General features: G+C 41.5%; 1 protein-coding gene across 2 annotated transcripts; it reads left to right on the forward strand.

Moving 5' to 3' along the window:
• The first annotated feature begins 2,863 nt into the window (after positions 1-2,863).
• On the forward strand, positions 2,864-15,870 carry hif1aa (hypoxia inducible factor 1 subunit alpha a). Of its 2 annotated transcripts, XM_070919860.1 has the most exons (17): positions 2,864-3,130; positions 10,016-10,206; positions 10,690-10,841; positions 11,071-11,155; positions 11,823-11,932; positions 12,890-13,092; positions 13,312-13,418; positions 13,555-13,702; positions 13,885-13,933; positions 13,964-13,978; positions 14,042-14,228; positions 14,328-14,524; positions 14,636-14,758; positions 14,879-15,093; positions 15,219-15,342; positions 15,425-15,500; positions 15,596-15,870. In XM_070919860.1, the coding sequence occupies exons 1-17, from the start codon at positions 3,099-3,101 to the stop codon at positions 15,757-15,759; spliced, it is 2,178 nt and encodes a 725-aa protein (XP_070775961.1). In that variant the 5' UTR covers positions 2,864-3,098; the 3' UTR covers positions 15,760-15,870. The 2 variants fall into 2 exon arrangements, with proteins under 2 accessions (XP_070775961.1, XP_070775960.1); XM_070919859.1 differs by having other exon boundaries at positions 13,885-14,228; positions 14,879-15,135; positions 15,219-15,318; positions 15,410-15,500.
• The last annotated feature ends 946 nt before the right edge of the window (positions 15,871-16,816 follow it).

Below are 16,816 nucleotides of genomic sequence, written 5' to 3' on the forward strand. Positions count from 1 at the left end.
TCGGAAACTGTTAAAACAAAACAACAACAAAGGGAAAAAGAAACTTGCGTTGAGATGAAACTTGTGTGCCCTGAACTGAACCTGCACAGCTATGAACAGCCCGACCTCACAGGACGGAGGTGGACTCTTCCTGTTGGTTTGAGGGAGGAAGTCTCCACATCGCACGTGTTTATCTCCTCAGCCCCCTGTCCTGTGGAGGATTGTGCAGCTAAATACTGTAAATTGGTGGCTCTTGCATACAAAAATGCAGCACAAAACAAAGAGCTACTCTGCTAATGCAAAGTTATGTTTACTTGGAAAAACATTTGAGCCTGTGGAGGCTAATACTGCTGCTAAGCTCTTCCTATTGTGCCTGTTAGGTCTCTGATTCACCTTAAAGTTTAATATTTAAAAGTGCATTGATCTTAACAGCAGCCAACTAATCTACTTTAAGCTTAACAAAGATGGTCGTGTGTGCTGTAAAAACAGTGGGACGCTGGATTAAATGACTTGACTTTTTGTTTACCCATTAATGTGGCCTCCGTTTGGCAGCTTTCCTCCGGTGATGTCTGAATGAGAGGAAAGATTTAGGAGCCTTGTCTCAGCTTTCATTACTGAGACTTACTGATGGCTGCCAGCAGCGTCTCTGTGCTGCTTGATTGAATCAGTGTTTGACCCTGCTGTCCGCATGATTGATACGCCCAAAAGTAGCAACAGATAATGAAAAAGACTCTCTACACTCTACACAGACATCCCCTAAGAAATTCCCAGGAGGAATCTTTTTTTTGTCACTTGGACTTGGACTTTTTGTGCATCAACACAAAATAAGTTCTGTGAGTTTAAATACATGCTCAGCACCCCAGCATGTAGTTTGTATATTAGATGATGGTTCTCATCCTATCTAGGAAGGGACTACAAGGATTAAGACATTGACTCAGAAAGTAGAGCCCAATCAGACGACGGCCATTATTTTAAAGCAATCGTTCCTGTACATTTCAACATTTCCCTTTCAATGCTGTGTTAATGGTGTTACCACACAGCAGAGTCCCTTCAGTGTGTTTTAATTGAACTTCTAAGACATAAGAAAAGGTTGTGCCACAAAAAGTACCAGCAGGTGTTCATATTTTTGCATACTATATATGTGTTACTCAAATACTAATCTCACTACAGAGATGACTGGCAGGGTTTGGAATATAACTGTTTGAGGTGGCACCAGGCGCTCACCTTCCTGAAAGGACCAATAGCACAAAAAAGGCGTGGCTAGTACCGTAGACAACTTCCAGACAATCATAAAGTTATCAGAATGACTAAATAAATAAATAAATATGATGTGCCACAACTGAGTAATCCCTATGATAACCTGTAACACTCAATGTTGAAGACAGGCGTAACTAGCTCAGTCATCTGTGGTGAAGCGCTGTTGCTAGCATAGTGTAAGAACCAGATGAATCCAGCAGATCTGGGACTATGGTTTAGAGGCCTAAAAATTAAATTCACAAGGTAGCAAAGCCACACCAGGTCATGTATTTGTTTGTCCTCAAGTCAAAGTCTGCAGCTCTGCCACTCTCACTGAAGTGTTGTGCCACCCAGCCAACAGTTCTGGGAAGTGATAACCAAAGCTTTGCTTAAATGTCACAGTCAGATGTAACAACCAACATGTGCTAAGTAAGAGAATGAAGAATTGTAAGGTGCTATAACAAAGAGGACATTTAATTGGGAGTGAGCTTTCCTGTAATTTGGGGGGTTGGGAAATAATTTTCCTACCATTTTTCTTTTCCAAAGCAAGAGCAGAGTCACAGGCGACATGAATAACTACCAAACATGATGCACAGTGGTACGAGAGGAGGAGCCTGACTGGACAGAAATCTCCAAACCAGTTCAGGAAAAACCATCTGTAAGCCAGTGAGTGTGAAGTGGATTCTAGTTGAATCCCTTGTAAGCACACATCTTAGTAATGCTACATTACCATTTTGTGCTGAGCACTGGAGGAAATGTATCTAAAACTGTTTCACTTACCTACTTTCTGACAACACTTTGCTCTGGTCGAGTGAGGTGAAGACACCAAACCAAGAACATCTTTTCTATGATGTCAAGAGTTCACACACAAGCAGCTGCTTAAGCTGGCAACAATACTCTTTAGCTGTTGACAAATTATTTGTCCTTAAGTTTAAAATTCTTGAAAATTCTATGCACATATTTAGGAACAGGTCAAAAAATGAAAAATGAAGAGGTCTATTAGGTGGATGGGGCACTGGAGGGAAGGCACTAATTACTAGTTACTTTGAATATTCAGATTATTCATACAAAATATAAATTAACTAATGATGTATTAGAGCTACCCAGCAGTATATAAAGTAATTAAAATGAGCCCCACCTTTGCCAGCTACAACATTACAGTGATGACCACAAATAATTATGATCCAGTAATTTGATATATATATTATTCTGTACGGGCCATTCTGCATAATGAGTAATTTTACTAAAAAGTATATTTTAGTATAAGTATAAGTAAGTATAAGACTTTACAGAGTATTTTTACACTGTGGTATTTCTAGTTTTACTTCAGTAAAGAGAGTACCTCTTCCACCATTGCCTGGGGCATTTCACAAAACAAGGCCTAGACATTTAAACACACAGCATGCCTGTATAGAGAATAAAGTAAACTGAAGGAACATGACAGGAGTATTATTTTAAAACCAAAAGAGATATAAATATGACTCTGATCTGTGTAATCATGTTAGTTTTTACAGTTTGCTCGTTGGACCTCTGAGGTTTCCTGTGCACGTCCTCGATGGATGAAAGCATGTGACTGCGCGTCCCCGCGGAGGCAGGGGGAGGAGTGAGCGATCCTTTACGGTGCAACATTGTCTCAGCAAGTAACCTCTCTCCAGCGTGGCACTGCCTCAGGAGAAGAGTAGTAGACGAGTTGGCTGCCTTTAGCGGATGAAAGCTTGATTACTTTGACGAAATATACACCGTGAGAACTCGTATGCAAACCGCTTGAGGACTTACGTATTCATATCAGTGAAGAAATCGTGGGATATTGGTTAATTTCTCGACGGGCCCGGATAGAGCTTGATACCGAGAGAGAGATTCAACTCAGGTCCTTTCGTCCTGACATGGACACAGGAATTGTACCAGAAAAGAAAAGGTAACGTAAACGCTAGCTAACGCTACGGGGCATGTTGCTGTTGTTTAAGAGTGGACTTAACAATGTTGGTCTTCGATTGTGATTTGGTTACTACTCCTGGTGTGACATTATGGGCTTTATTTCAAGGTTAACTGCTAGTTTGGCGTGTTTGTTCGACAAAATGCGTTCGCTAGCGACGCTATTTTTGTTAGCAAGCGGCTAACAGAGCTAGCTAGCTGGCAGAGAACTAGAGCTATTGCCATTAAACTGTTTACTAACGTCAACTACTTGATTGCAGGTGACTTAGTATCTGGACAGATTGATTTTTGTCTGTTAACCTTTGATTAAATCTGCTTTGAAATGAATTTTACCTCCATAGATAACGTTTCTACATGTTTGTGTGTGATCGGTGTTGAGACCTCCTAGATGCAACATTAGCGTCATTTACATTTGTTTTGAATGTGACACTTAGCTATATATCCTATTAATAGTCCATCACTGGTGGTCTACTGTTTGGGTTTGATGTGCCAACCTTGACGGTGTTCAGTGACGAGATGCCAGCTCTCACGTGAGCAGTGCTGGAGAGTGGTGTAATGTTTCTGTTTAAATATTTAAGGTTTAGCGGCCTTGGTTTGAATCTCTTTTATTTTTCTGGACTGGTAACAGTTTGTGGTGAAGTTTGGTTAGAGAAGCAATCGTCCAAAATTATATAGCTTGTAAACTTGTGTAAGGTTGCCAATAGTTGCATTTAAAACTCCTTCCATTTCCACAAAACCTGTTTTCACTAAGTCATCAGCAAAGTGCCAAAATATATCTTGTTAGTGGCTGTTAGGTTTGTCTCGCCAGAAGCCAATTTGATAGTCAAGAATGTGGAGGTCTATCTACTCAAACTAAATCTGTCAAAGTGTTTTGTAGGATACAGCATATGGCAATTGGTTCCATAGACAACAAGGCAAATAAGGTTGCAGCTGAATACTGTTTTTTGAATACTCCTTTTAGTGTAAAAAATGTAAAAAAAAAAAAAAAAAAAGGCAATATATGCCTGTTACAAGTTACCAGAGACCGACGTGGTGTGTTAGAATTCTGACCAACAAGCAAAAACAGACTAATTGATCGATTTGTTTTGACTGAGCAAAACATTGTCTACATTGAGTGTGATGTGTAGCTGACCATCATGGTGCTTCTTGACATGCTTCAGGGAAAACATAATAATTAGTAGTGGTTGTAGAATAGGATAATTTTGCCTGTGCATGCCCAGACTCTGCATCCAGACTGATCTGGGCCTTTCTATCAAGAACAGACACATTAAATATGCAGACAGATGATGAACTTTTATACTCTTGTGTGCAAGACTTGGGCGCACACTTACTGTACAGATTCAGGTGGTCTTAATGCTAACAGCAGTTGCAAGACCAAAAAAAATAAAGCGTTAAACAGAGTCAGTCCTGAGATAAACGTAATAGATATCATAAAAATGATTAACTGATGAGTGCACTTGGGGATTCCTCTGCTGTCAGCTGGGGATAAAACGGCAACAATGAAATTCTTCCACAGAAGACAACAATGCAAAGCGTCTGTGTGGAAATAAAGTCATAAAGGAGTGTTATTGTCTTGCATGAAAAATTGTATACAGAGTATATACAGAGAATGCGCTTTGCACCAAGTTTTTCCTGTACAATTTCTGAACTGATTGTCATGGTAAAATGATAGATTTGGATGGTCCCCCAAAAGTTACTTAATGGGAGAATAATGTCTTTGAAACATTGATAACTCAACATGGGTGCTATTTGTTCCAGTTTAATTTCTGTTTCATCCTACATGCTGTAATCCCACCGAGCAGCAGTAGTTGTTGTTGTTGTTGTTGTTAAGATCTTATTATGGCTGTTGGTGCCATCTGCCTGTGCCAAAATGGTTGAGTGGCATTGGTTCACTTGTAGGCTGACTAGTTAATGGTTGACCTGTTGCTCTCTCCCTGTTAAAGATGTGTTATTGTTGTAGACTGCATCCAATTTCCCCATGGGCTTTACTCAGTCTCTGTCAATTAGAAATTTGGTTTTGTTTCAGTAGATATGTGTTCAATTTGATATCGGAGAACAAATCAAGATTTGCAGTGTGGTGTGATGCAGTTTTGGCTGGTCTCTGAGAGGTGCCTTTCTTGGTATTATTTCTGTCTCATCCTCTTAATCACTGGGGCTTGACGTCAATAGGAGTGGCCAAGTGTGTGTGGCGATTCACTGCCTGGCAATTTGCAGGTTGCCCTGAGACATTAAAGTACAACTGCTTCTTGTGTGCAGGCTAGTTAGAGCTTGATAAAGAAGTTACTTGCTGGTACAGGGCATAGGTATGTACTTGCACTTTTTTTTGTTTCATGGTTTGTGATTGAAACCAAAAATAAAGAAGAGATGCACTGAAGGCTTGCTTTTATCAGACAGCTAAATCTATGCTTTGTAGCTGATCTTGTGAGCCTGTTACTGTGTTTAAAAATACAAAGAGAGAGAGGCTTTTGCCCATGAGGTATATCAAGAAAAACAAGCAGTTTATGCTTCCTACGCTTTAATTGTGAATGAAGCATATCAGAAAGCAGCTGCTAGGGTTGTGTTGTGCAGTAAGATGTCAAATCCCACATTTACGTGTGTCATGGTGAATCTTTTTTTCACTTGCTTCTTGAATAAATACACTGTTGTAATGGCATGTCTCATAAACAATGCAAGGAAGGAAGTATGAAAACAATACCTCCACACATCATGTTGTTGAATAAATTATGTGCCCAAATGACATGTTTCAGTGTTACATCTTACTTTCTTTGCATTGGACTCATTGTCCATACTTTTGATACATATTTTGACTAATGTTATGTTTCGTTTTTGAGTTTTGGGCTAATGGATGATGCCACTGTCTGTCAACAAATTGACTGATAACTATGAACAATGTTTCTGACATTATTACAAATTATCACAAAGATCTGTTAGCTGTAATATAGTTGGACGTGATTTGAAAGGCCAATGGTCAGCAGCGTAGATGATTAAAGTGCCAAAACTTTGACTTTTGAGCAAAGTGTAAAATCTGAGCGGAATGCAAAAAACAAGGTAGTGCTGTACACCTGTCTTCCCTTGTCACATTAAAGGGGAAAACAAGCTTAAAAGCTTTTTTGGCTCCGGTATACCCACCCTTGCAAAATTACATTTGTAGTCAAACCCAGAAGAATCTAACTCATTTATGAATGTCTGCTGTTTTCATGAATCCTTTCATATTGTCATTCAGTATAGGTCAGTTTCTCCAGGGCAGTATTTTGAACAGTCTCCAATACCCCTTTGAGATTGAACACACGTCTGAGATGAAGCTTAATGGAAACACATGGAAATTCAAAGAAAGTAAAATGCTTGATCAGTTGGAGGCTGATTTGTACAATCCATGAGTCAGGCCAGCCCAGCTCCAGTGGAGAGGCTCCTTTTGTTAAGAATGAAGTGCATAAGTTGGACTTGGTGAATGTACACGGGCCAAATGTAATCAGCTGAAGTAGTCTTTCTCAGGAATGTAGCACAGGAGGTGGAGGTTATATTAGCTTGGTGAATGATTTATAATGTTGGTCATTTTGAGTATGTTTGCCAGGACTAGACCTCCTGGGGGAGAGGGACAGACAAGAGTCCCTAGTATCCCTTTTATTGTATACTGTGAACTTATGAATCTTGTGAGCCTTCAAGCTACCACTGCTGGTGAAAATCTCAGATGACTGGTATATTGTATGTGAGGGTAAACAAAAACCTGATTTTGCTTCATATTTATTTAAATCAGGAATCTGTTGTAATATAATCTGTAACAAAGTCCAGTAACTCCGCACACTGCAGTAATTTAAAAACAGTTTTGACAACAGATAATTGTTACTACCATATGCTAGTTTTTATACTCCTCATGCCAGAAAAGAAAAAAAGTAGCATTTATTCTGGCATGACAAAATATTATCAAGTAGAGATGCAGCTTCTTTTTTTTTTGGTTTAGATGATCAATTATTTATTGAGTTGCTAAACACAAGGAAATATGTAACATCACTGCCACTGAAGCATCGTACTCACTGTAGCTCCATTATTCCACCTCCAAAATCTACCACAATATGCAAAGTATGTTAGTAATGCACTGTTAGTATCATACTTAGGAATATAGGGGAGACCCCTACTGTACTTCGTCCAAAAATGTCACTTCATGTAGCTGATTATGATGCCAAGGGTTTATTTGTCTGTGAAACTGGTTTATTTTCAGTCTTGCTTTGCTTTTCTCCCCATATTGGGTAGAAGTTTTAGTTGTGCTGTTTCCCTGAGCTGCATTATATAATAGATAACAATGTTTACTGTCACACTAAACAGGACTGACAGATAGTGAAAACATTTCATTGTACACCGGTTCGCGTCCACCATTAATCTCCAATCCACTTCTTCACATCTGTTACCAACTCAGTAAGTTTTGTTTACATAATACCACTCGTTCTTATTAGAAAACAAAACAAGCCCAATTAAAGCTAGTGAAACTGCAAATGTGATTGTGTATGCAGTGAGGCATGTCAGGCAGAGGACTGCTGGGCATGCATGACCATGTGCATTAATAGTCTTATGTAACAGTGGCCTCTCTGCTGGCCTTTGTTGTAACATCACATTTTGGTTTCATTACATGTTTCATGTAAAAAAATAAAAGCAGTTTTCTTCTCCCTTTTGCAAGTCTGATGGCCTACGGGGGGGGGGGGGGGGGGGGGTTTCAGTTTCAGTTTTACTTTTTATAATGAAGTATCACAGGACTGAAGTGGTTGTAGTGTCACAGGGTTTTATTCTTCAAAACTGTCCTTTATGATAACCAGCTTTGGTATTGTAGTGATACACAGTGGCTTATACACTGGACTGTTGGGCATGTTGAATATAGACTTAGTTAAATGTCCTTCTCTGTGTTGTACCTCTGTCTTGGGTGGAGGTGTGTCTAGTGGAATATTACAACTGAAGTCAATTTGCATAAATGCATGTGATACAATGGGGTCCAGCCTCTACAGAGGGAAACTATTTGTATACAGGCTTATCGGTCATCTAGCGTCCTAGTGAGCGCACAGTTTATAACAATGTGTCGAGTTTATCTGTCATTAGATCATCAGGAGCTTAGCCAGTAGCTTAGCGAGAGGACTTTCCCCGTGTGTTGCAGCGTGTACAAGGACTTGTTAATCATTTGTAATAATTTCACCTTGTGCTGATAAATTAACCTAGTTACTTGAATGTAGGTTGGAGGTGAATGTTGTGTTACAGTAGGAGCCTAAAGTCAGAAGGGAAATGTGCTGATACAAGACTGGTTGCATAATGTGATCAGCTTTCATGGTGCCCAGATATTCTGGCTATGAAGAAGAAGATATTGTAAATATTTGTCAGTGGTATTGACAAATGTGCAAACATGTGGATGAATGCATATGCTTGTAGCTGTAAATATGGTCTGGGTTGTTTATACTACAGTACACATAAACATCTTTGAGAGGAGGAGGATAATTTTTTTCAATTCATAGGGTTGAAAGTAGTTTCTATTTTACTTGTTTGTTTGTTTTCTGTACAGTTTGACCGCTGCCCCCTAGTGCAGTGTCTGTGCTTCAACTATGTAGTGACAACAGTATGCTCCCAAAATCATCACTGATGTTGTTCTCAGGCTTAGGTCAGTGCCAGGTTTGCCGCTGCACCAGGAGACAAAGGCCACACTCAGACCTTTTTTATAGCAGATAACTAATTCTGTAAATTGTATTTGGTGGAAAGTTTTGGTCTAAAACCAAAAGCATTCCCAAACCTACTCTACCAATTGAAAAAATCTCTCTGCACTGCCGCCAGGTGATTTGATACACAGTAGGCTAATTTTAGTTAACTGGTCCATTTTCTTGTTCGAGAGGCTCAGATAACAATACCTTGGCCTTGGTCAATGCTGTAAGTGGATAACAGATCAATTTCAATTACATTTCAAAGCCAAGGGCCTTTGTCATCTAAATGCATGTGAGGTCATGAGGTAATGGTTTTGGAGAGGGGTTGACATATAAATTCAACAGCAGTCAGGTTGACTTTTGCAATTATGTCCAGATGTAGCTGCTCTGTTTATGTAAGTGGTCATATGAGCTTCCCATGTGCAATCAATGTTTAGCTTAAAAGCCATGTTTCCTTTTATAGAGACTTGCACGAGTCATTGTGTCCTTTAAAGTCTGCTGTACTTTGTCATTTTAAAATACTGCCAGGTCTTAAGATGTTGTTTACAGTGTGGGGAGAGTCCATTAGCCAGACCTTGGAAAACTGCCTGGATAAAAGCTTGATCTAAAATGGAGATAATACAAGTAGTAAGCAGTTATGAGTGATGCTAATGAAAAATAATAAAAAATATGGCCATTAATTTGTCCTGGAAGTGTAAGGTGTCACTTACTCTGTGTTTGTATGTGCTCTCTGTGTTGGTGCCAGTATTATCATTATCCTCCCTGTAGATCTGTTCAGCCAGGCTCGTAAATGTCACAATGATTGGTGTTGCACTGTAGCTTGGCTGAGCACCAACAGACTGACTGGAGGATCCATGCCCGGCCTCCCAGCCAATCACTCTGAGGGGGTGGACTTGTTTGGTCAGCAGCCAATAAGACGGTTGCAGATAGCCATGTATGTAAATGAGTCTGACGGGGGTCCAGACAGCAGCCTGGCCGCTCGCTCGCTCGCTTGCTGCGAACTCCAGCTGCTGCAGCCTCCCCAGTGACAGGCCAGTGACTGAGCGGACCCTACACACACGCACACGCACACACACACACACACACACACACTCACACTGTCGGGAAGGAGGGATGTCAGCTCTTGTGGTGTGCGTAGTGGGATCAAAACCAGTTTGCGGCCAAGCTGTGGCTGACCCACTGCCACTTGTCTCCCGCAGGGTGAGCTCGGAGCGCAGGAAGGAGAAGTCAAGGGATGCAGCGCGATGCAGGCGCGGGAAGGAGTCAGAGGTGTTCTACGAGCTGGCCCAGGAGCTGCCCCTGCCCCACAGCGTGAGCTCCAGCCTGGACAAGGCGTCAATAATGAGGCTCACCATCAGCTACCTGCGCATGAGAAAACTGCTCAGCACTGGTCAGTATCTTTTAGTTGTTGTACCTGTTAGTGGATAGTTTTTCAATTTGGTTCCAGACTCCCATTGATACTTAAATTGTACAATTTTTATTATTATCTTAGAGGCAGCTTGAGAATAGATTGTTGTGATAAAGATGTCAGATACTCATTTTTAATAGTTGTTTAGCCACAATTAAAAGAATGTAAAGGATCTCCTGGAGGAAAGAAAAAGTGAGCACAGTTTGAGATGCAGAGGAAGAGTGAAGAAAGCAGTGATAGATGGTTAAACACTGAGTCAGCTGCTTTAAGAAATCGACCCAGGCATGAAACAAATATAGATCCCTTTGCAGACATTGTTTTTCTGTGCTGTCCAAAGAACATGTTTACAGGGTACATCACACAACACAGAGACTTTTGATGTCCTGTGCCTCATTTCATCTTGCTTTTCTTTTCTTTCCCTACCTTTCTTTATCTCTCTCCTCCCCTCTCTGTTATCTCCTCCAGATAAACCAATGGCAGAGGAAGAAACAGAGCTTGATGTCCAGCTAAACAGCTCCTACCTAAAGGCCCTGGAGGGCTTTCTCGTGGTGCTGTCTGAAGACGGAGATATGATCTATCTCTCTGAGAATGTCAACAAGTGCCTGGGGCTGGCACAGGTAAGTCTGATTTGACATGCTGAGAGCCAAGAAAACGATTTTGTTTCCAACCATACGCAACAAAAACCTGTTGGTTTAATATGGTTATGGTTAGGTTGTTGCAGATATTGCTCAATAAACAGACACATACACATTAGCCTTAATTAAAAGAGGTTAGAAGTCACCACACAATGTCTACCATGGACACCAATAAAGGACTTAAATTCTGTTCTCACTCTTTCTGCTGCAGTTTGATCTGACTGGACACAGTGTGTTTGACTTCATACATCCCTGTGACCAGGAGGAGCTGAGGGAGATGCTGGTCCACAGAACAGGTGAGGGACAACAACACTGTCATATTATCAGACCTCACTAATGGACAGAGATGGACACACACAAACAGTGTGTCAGGTCTGCCAGTGCCCCAATCAGCAGGGAATCAGATTCACTCTGAGCTGACAGGTTCAGACTAGGAAGCTGTCAGAACTTGTTATCATTTTCCCACTTCAGTCCTGAGGTCAAAGTGATTACAGTTGGCTAGTGTTTGGACTTCAGTGACCTTTCACTCAGCATTACTGGAACAGTATGCTACATCACTGGCACATTTCCTGTTTTGCTTGCATAACAGTATTTAGCCTTGCTTTATGTCAGTAGATGGAATTTGTTTCATTTCCGGTGGGTTAAATTTTAAGTGAAATTAATGCAGCTAAAACTTGTCAGTGCTTCCCTCTGAAATGTGCTTCATAACATAATTTGTTATCAATGTATGCTAATTTGAGGCCTTCTTTGCTCTATTTGCCAGGCATTGTACTGATATTGTCTCAGCTGGTGACTCCACGTCCCATGAATGCAAATGTGAACTGTTGGTAAAAGTTTAGAATAAAAACAAAACTGAAATAAAAAAAAACTGAAATGGAGGCAGTCGTAAAACATTGAAATGAAACATAAGAAGCTGGTTCCCCCTTTGAATCTTTGTCTCTCTTCCTGCTCATCTGATTTCAGGCTCCAAAAAGGCCAAGGAGCCGAACACAGAGCGCAGCTTCTTCCTCCGAATGAAATGCACTCTCACAAGCAGGGGCCGCACCGTCAATGTCAAATCAGCTACATGGAAGGTAGGTCATAGTGAATCAGCGAGGAAATGTTATCTCAGAAATGCATCAAAAACAGTACAGTAATAACTGTTCATTCTGTAATATATTATTTATTACCATTTTACCATGTACATACTGGAGATGTTAGTGAGGTCAATCAATCATCAGGAAACAACATTCTAATATAGCCTGGGTTAAAAAGCAGTAAATATATTATCCTTTTAATTATATTATATTATTTTATTATTCTAATTCTATCAACCTTTTTAAAACTACATAAATGGCTTCCTGCATGGTTGTAGGGCATATCACAGCTGTGGTGTAATGACCGTTATTGTGTTTATTGCCACTCCCCACTCTCAGCCTGTAAAAATATCATTATATTTGAATAATGTCGGCCTATAGGTGAATAGTTAGAAAACTTTGGATTTAAATTGCACAAATTATTGAGGTGCAAACTGCATTACAGCGGATGTCTTCATCAGCAGAAATCCAATCAGCTAATGTGCAGAGGAAAAGACCATCATGTTAGTCGTGCTCATCAGTGTCTGTGATTGACATATTTACATATAGAAAACCTATATTAGTTGTATCCTTTACTTGAATGTTGAAAAGTTAAAGTTTAAAGAATAGTCTCGAATAATTGGAAATAATATCTGTTGGCTACATTTCATATTATCATATAACTGAAAACATTTCACAGGCACCTGAGTTAATATGTTGTCACCTAATGGACATGAGGGGATAAGGTTTTCTGTCATGTATAAGTAAAAACTGTGATTTTGGGCACACAAAATAATCTCATGTAACCACACAATTATTCAAGTATTGCTGCAGCCTAATAGCAGCTGTTGTCAGTATCTGAGTAATGTCTTACTTATGACTGATTGTCTGTCTGCTGCATTAGGAAAGGTTTTACTATCCTCGGGGTCTGTAAATTATAATAAAAGTGTTGTAACCCTCCTGTTGTCTCTCTAGGTGCTCCACTGCTCAGGTCACGTCCGTATATATGATGGCCACACTGAGCAGACTCCCAACGGGCAAAAGGAGCCACCTGTCCCGTACCTGGTGTTGATCTGTGACCCCATCCAACACCCCTCCAACATTGAGGTCCCTCTGGACACCAAGACCTTTCTCAGCCGCCATACGATGGACATGAAGTTCACGTATTGTGACGAGAGGTGAGTCTGCCCATCTGAGTGAATATTATATGCTTTAAAAGTGGATCAAACCCGATTTGGCTTCTTAAGCCGCCTGTGTAGTACTTTTTATTGGCTGTTATGGCCAAAGCTCTCACAAACATAGTCACACAGGGCCACCTAGTGTTCAGTGTAGGTACTACAGAAGACTAGTCTGCAAAGCTATGGAAGAAGTAATCTTTTTTTTTTTTGCTTGTCCAGGATCACTGAGCTCATGGGTTATGATCCAGAGGACCTGTTGAATCGGTCTGTGTATGAGTACTATCATGCTCTGGACTCGGACCATCTTACTAAGACTCACCACAACTGTAAGCATGAATACCAGGAGTACACAGAGCCAAAATTAAAACCTGGTCCACAACAAATTCCAGCTGTGTTATTTTTGCCAAACCTTTAACAAAATGTCTAAATCGATTCCTTTCTAATTTCTCTCTTTACTCATAGTGTTTGCAAAGGGCCAGGTCAGCACAGGCCAGTACCGAATGTTGGCCAAGAGAGGAGGCTTTGTGTGGGTGGAAACCCAAGCCACCGTCATCTACAACAACAAGAACTCCCAGCCACAGTGTGTTGTCTGTGTCAACTTTGTGCTCAGGTACTATAACATAAGATAATGTATTAACCAGTCAGTTTGCTTTGTTTTCTGTCAGGTGATATCTTAAGAACTGGCATGTACAAAACAGATAGATTACACACAGCGTTCTTGTGGTTATTTTCAGAGCCATTGTAAAGTTGTCGGTAAACTCAATTTTACAATCTTGCATCACTCTGTTACAGTGGCATCCAGGAGGAGAAACTGATCTTGTCTCTGGAGCAGAGTTTTGATGTGAAGCCAGTGAAGGAGGAGCAGCAGGAGGAAGAAAAAGCTGTAGTTGAGAGCAGCCAGCCCGACATGTCTCCAACCCTGCTGAAGGAGGATGAGGAGGATGAGGAGGAGGATGAGGAGGATAAGGAGGAGGAGAAGAGCCCAGAGGTGGATGTGGTCAAACTGTTCACTCAGGCAGTAGAGGTTCAGCCGCTGGCTAGCCTGTACGACCAGCTGAAAGAAGAGCCCGAGGCCCTCACCCTTCTGGCCCCAGCGGCTGGAGATGCAATCATCTCCCTGGACTTCAGCTGCCCTGGTTCGTGGCCTCATATACACTTCAACATCTCCACAGCGTACAGAGTTTATATCCTGGATGACTGAAACCATTTTAACCTCCCTCTGTCTTCTGGTGCAGATTCAGAGATCCAGCTGCTGAAGGACGTCCCCCTCTACAATGATGTAATGCTTCCCTCCACCAGTGACAAGCTGGCTCGGCCTCTTTCCCCTCTGCCGCCCAGCGAGCCTCTCCATGTCACTACCACCACCTGTGAGGATGCAAAAGCCGGGAGCTATGCTCCAGCCCCGTCCACTACACCACCCAGCTCCTCAGAGGTGAGACCCAGTGAATTATTGTCATTTTGCAGGATAGACAATAGACTTTTTTTTATCCACTCACTAAGATGTACTGAGAAGGGAATGACCTCTGACTGCTCTTCTCTTAAGGCTGACAGTCCACTGGACTTTTGTTTTCCCATGGACTCAGACATGAGCTCAGATTTCAAACTAGACTTGGTGGAGAAGCTGTTTGCCATTGATACAGAGCCCAAGACCCCCTTCACTACACAGGTAATAATCCCAGAAGATGCTGTCAATTTTACTGCATTTAAATCAAGTTCATTGTTGATCCAATGCAGTAAAAAGTTCTCTGCATTCTGATTCATTACACCTTTTTCTTTTTACTTCAAGGCAATGGAAGACTTGGATCTGGAGATGTTGGCTCCCTACATCCCCATGGACGATGACTTCCAGCTGCGTGGTTTGACCCCAGAGGAGCCTCTGTCTTGTGGACCAGTCAAATCCCTTCAGAGTTCTCCAGTCCACGTCACACAGGACATCCACAGCTATCCTGGCTCCCCATTCAGCTCACCAGCCAGTCGCACAGCTTCACCAGCACCACCTGAGCCAGTAAATGCCCTTCATCTTGCCACCATCATCGCTAAGAGGTAAAGTCTCCCAAGTGCTCCATATTTACTGCTTCATCATATCTCTTTTTGGGGGTTAGCTAATCACTATTGCTGTGCTGCAGGACCCCACAGCTGGTCAAAGAAGTCTCGCTCAGGACCCTGGCAGCTCAGAACACACAGCGCAAAAGAAAACTGGGTGACATAAAAGAGATGATTGGACAGGTAAGTCCTCAACATTCAAACATGGTTTATAGATCTTACTTTGTATTTACAGATTGAGAGTTTGAGTGTCTGTATTTGATGATTTTCCCAGGGAGCTCTGCATCAGGAACAACTGGAGCAGGGCAAAAAGCTGAAGGCCTCAGAGTCAGGAACAACCAGGACCATACTTCTGCTCCCTTCAGGTGAACAAACTACATGCGTGGTAAATACTTTAGACTGTTGAGTGAAAGTAAACATCAACAGAATCATAACTCTGAAGTATCTTGTTCTCTCTTAGATTTGGCGAGTCGTCTGCTGGGCAGCACGTCAGAGGGCACCGGCTCCCTCTTCACCCTGCCGCAGCTCACCCGCGACGACTGCGAGGTCAACGCCCCCTTACAGGGCCGTCAGTACCTGCTGCAGGGGGAGGAGCTGCTGCGCGCTCTGGACCACGTCAACTGAGTCAACGCTTCGCCTGCTCACTGCTGAACTAGACTGGACACTACAATTTCCCCTTTATATTGTCACTTCCTCTCCAAGACCCCTCCCCTGCCCACCTAACCGCACCCCACTGCCCCTTATTTATGTATCTGTATGAGTTTGACTTTAGTTTGGCTGCTGTTTGTGCACATCATGTGATATCTGCAGCATTCCACCGTGACAAACACCATAGCAGCATCTTGGTTTTGGTGCAAGGGATTCAGGCATCATGAGATGTCCAATTTGTCGTTTGTTTGTTTTTTTGTTTGTTTCTTCTCTCTTCCGGGGGAGTCTCTCCGCACACAGCGCCTCGACAGATGACCCTTTTTCCAGCAGGTCACCACAGAACCTGGCGCTACTGCCAGCAGTGTATTGTAAGCTTCAGTCGCACAATTTATATTTTCTTAAAAAGAAAAATATTACCAGCAATATATATTAAGCCTTTTTAAAGTCGTTTTAATGGGATTTGAACAATTTTATTTTTCCTCCCATACTTGTATGTTGTAGTACCTAACAAGATGTCTTTAGTCCAGAAGTATGAACATATTGTTTAAACCTTTGGTGGTTTGAATGTTATCTCCATTTAATGGCTGTCAGTCTTTGAGGTAAATGCATTTAATTGTGTAGCAGTCCAGTACATGTCACTTTATTACTTTACTGTAAGTGTGTGTTACTGTACATATACCAGGGAAATTTTAATTTACTCAGTGTGGCTTCACAGCTTTGACTCTTAATCTCAAAATGAAATCTGAGTAAGCGCTTCACTTTCTGTTTGCGTCTCATCATGGAGGATTGGCATTTTTCTCTGAACATGAAGTGAATTCATGTTTTTGGTTTTTACTGTGTGACATACTCAAACCAGTCTGTTAAAATAAGTGGGATCTCAACAATTCATCTTTTACTTGTGTGATCATTCTCATCATAGTAGCATTCGTGAGTTGTCAAACTTGTTTGCTCAGTTAATGGTAGTCTGTTTAATACCATTGATCCATGCCATATTGTTGGGTCTCTCATGCTTCTTGTTGCTGTCTAACATTAA

Source organism: Enoplosus armatus, chromosome 15 (genome assembly GCF_043641665.1).
Source record: "Enoplosus armatus isolate fEnoArm2 chromosome 15, fEnoArm2.hap1, whole genome shotgun sequence".
Taxonomy (NCBI): domain Eukaryota; kingdom Metazoa; phylum Chordata; class Actinopteri; order Centrarchiformes; family Enoplosidae; genus Enoplosus; species Enoplosus armatus.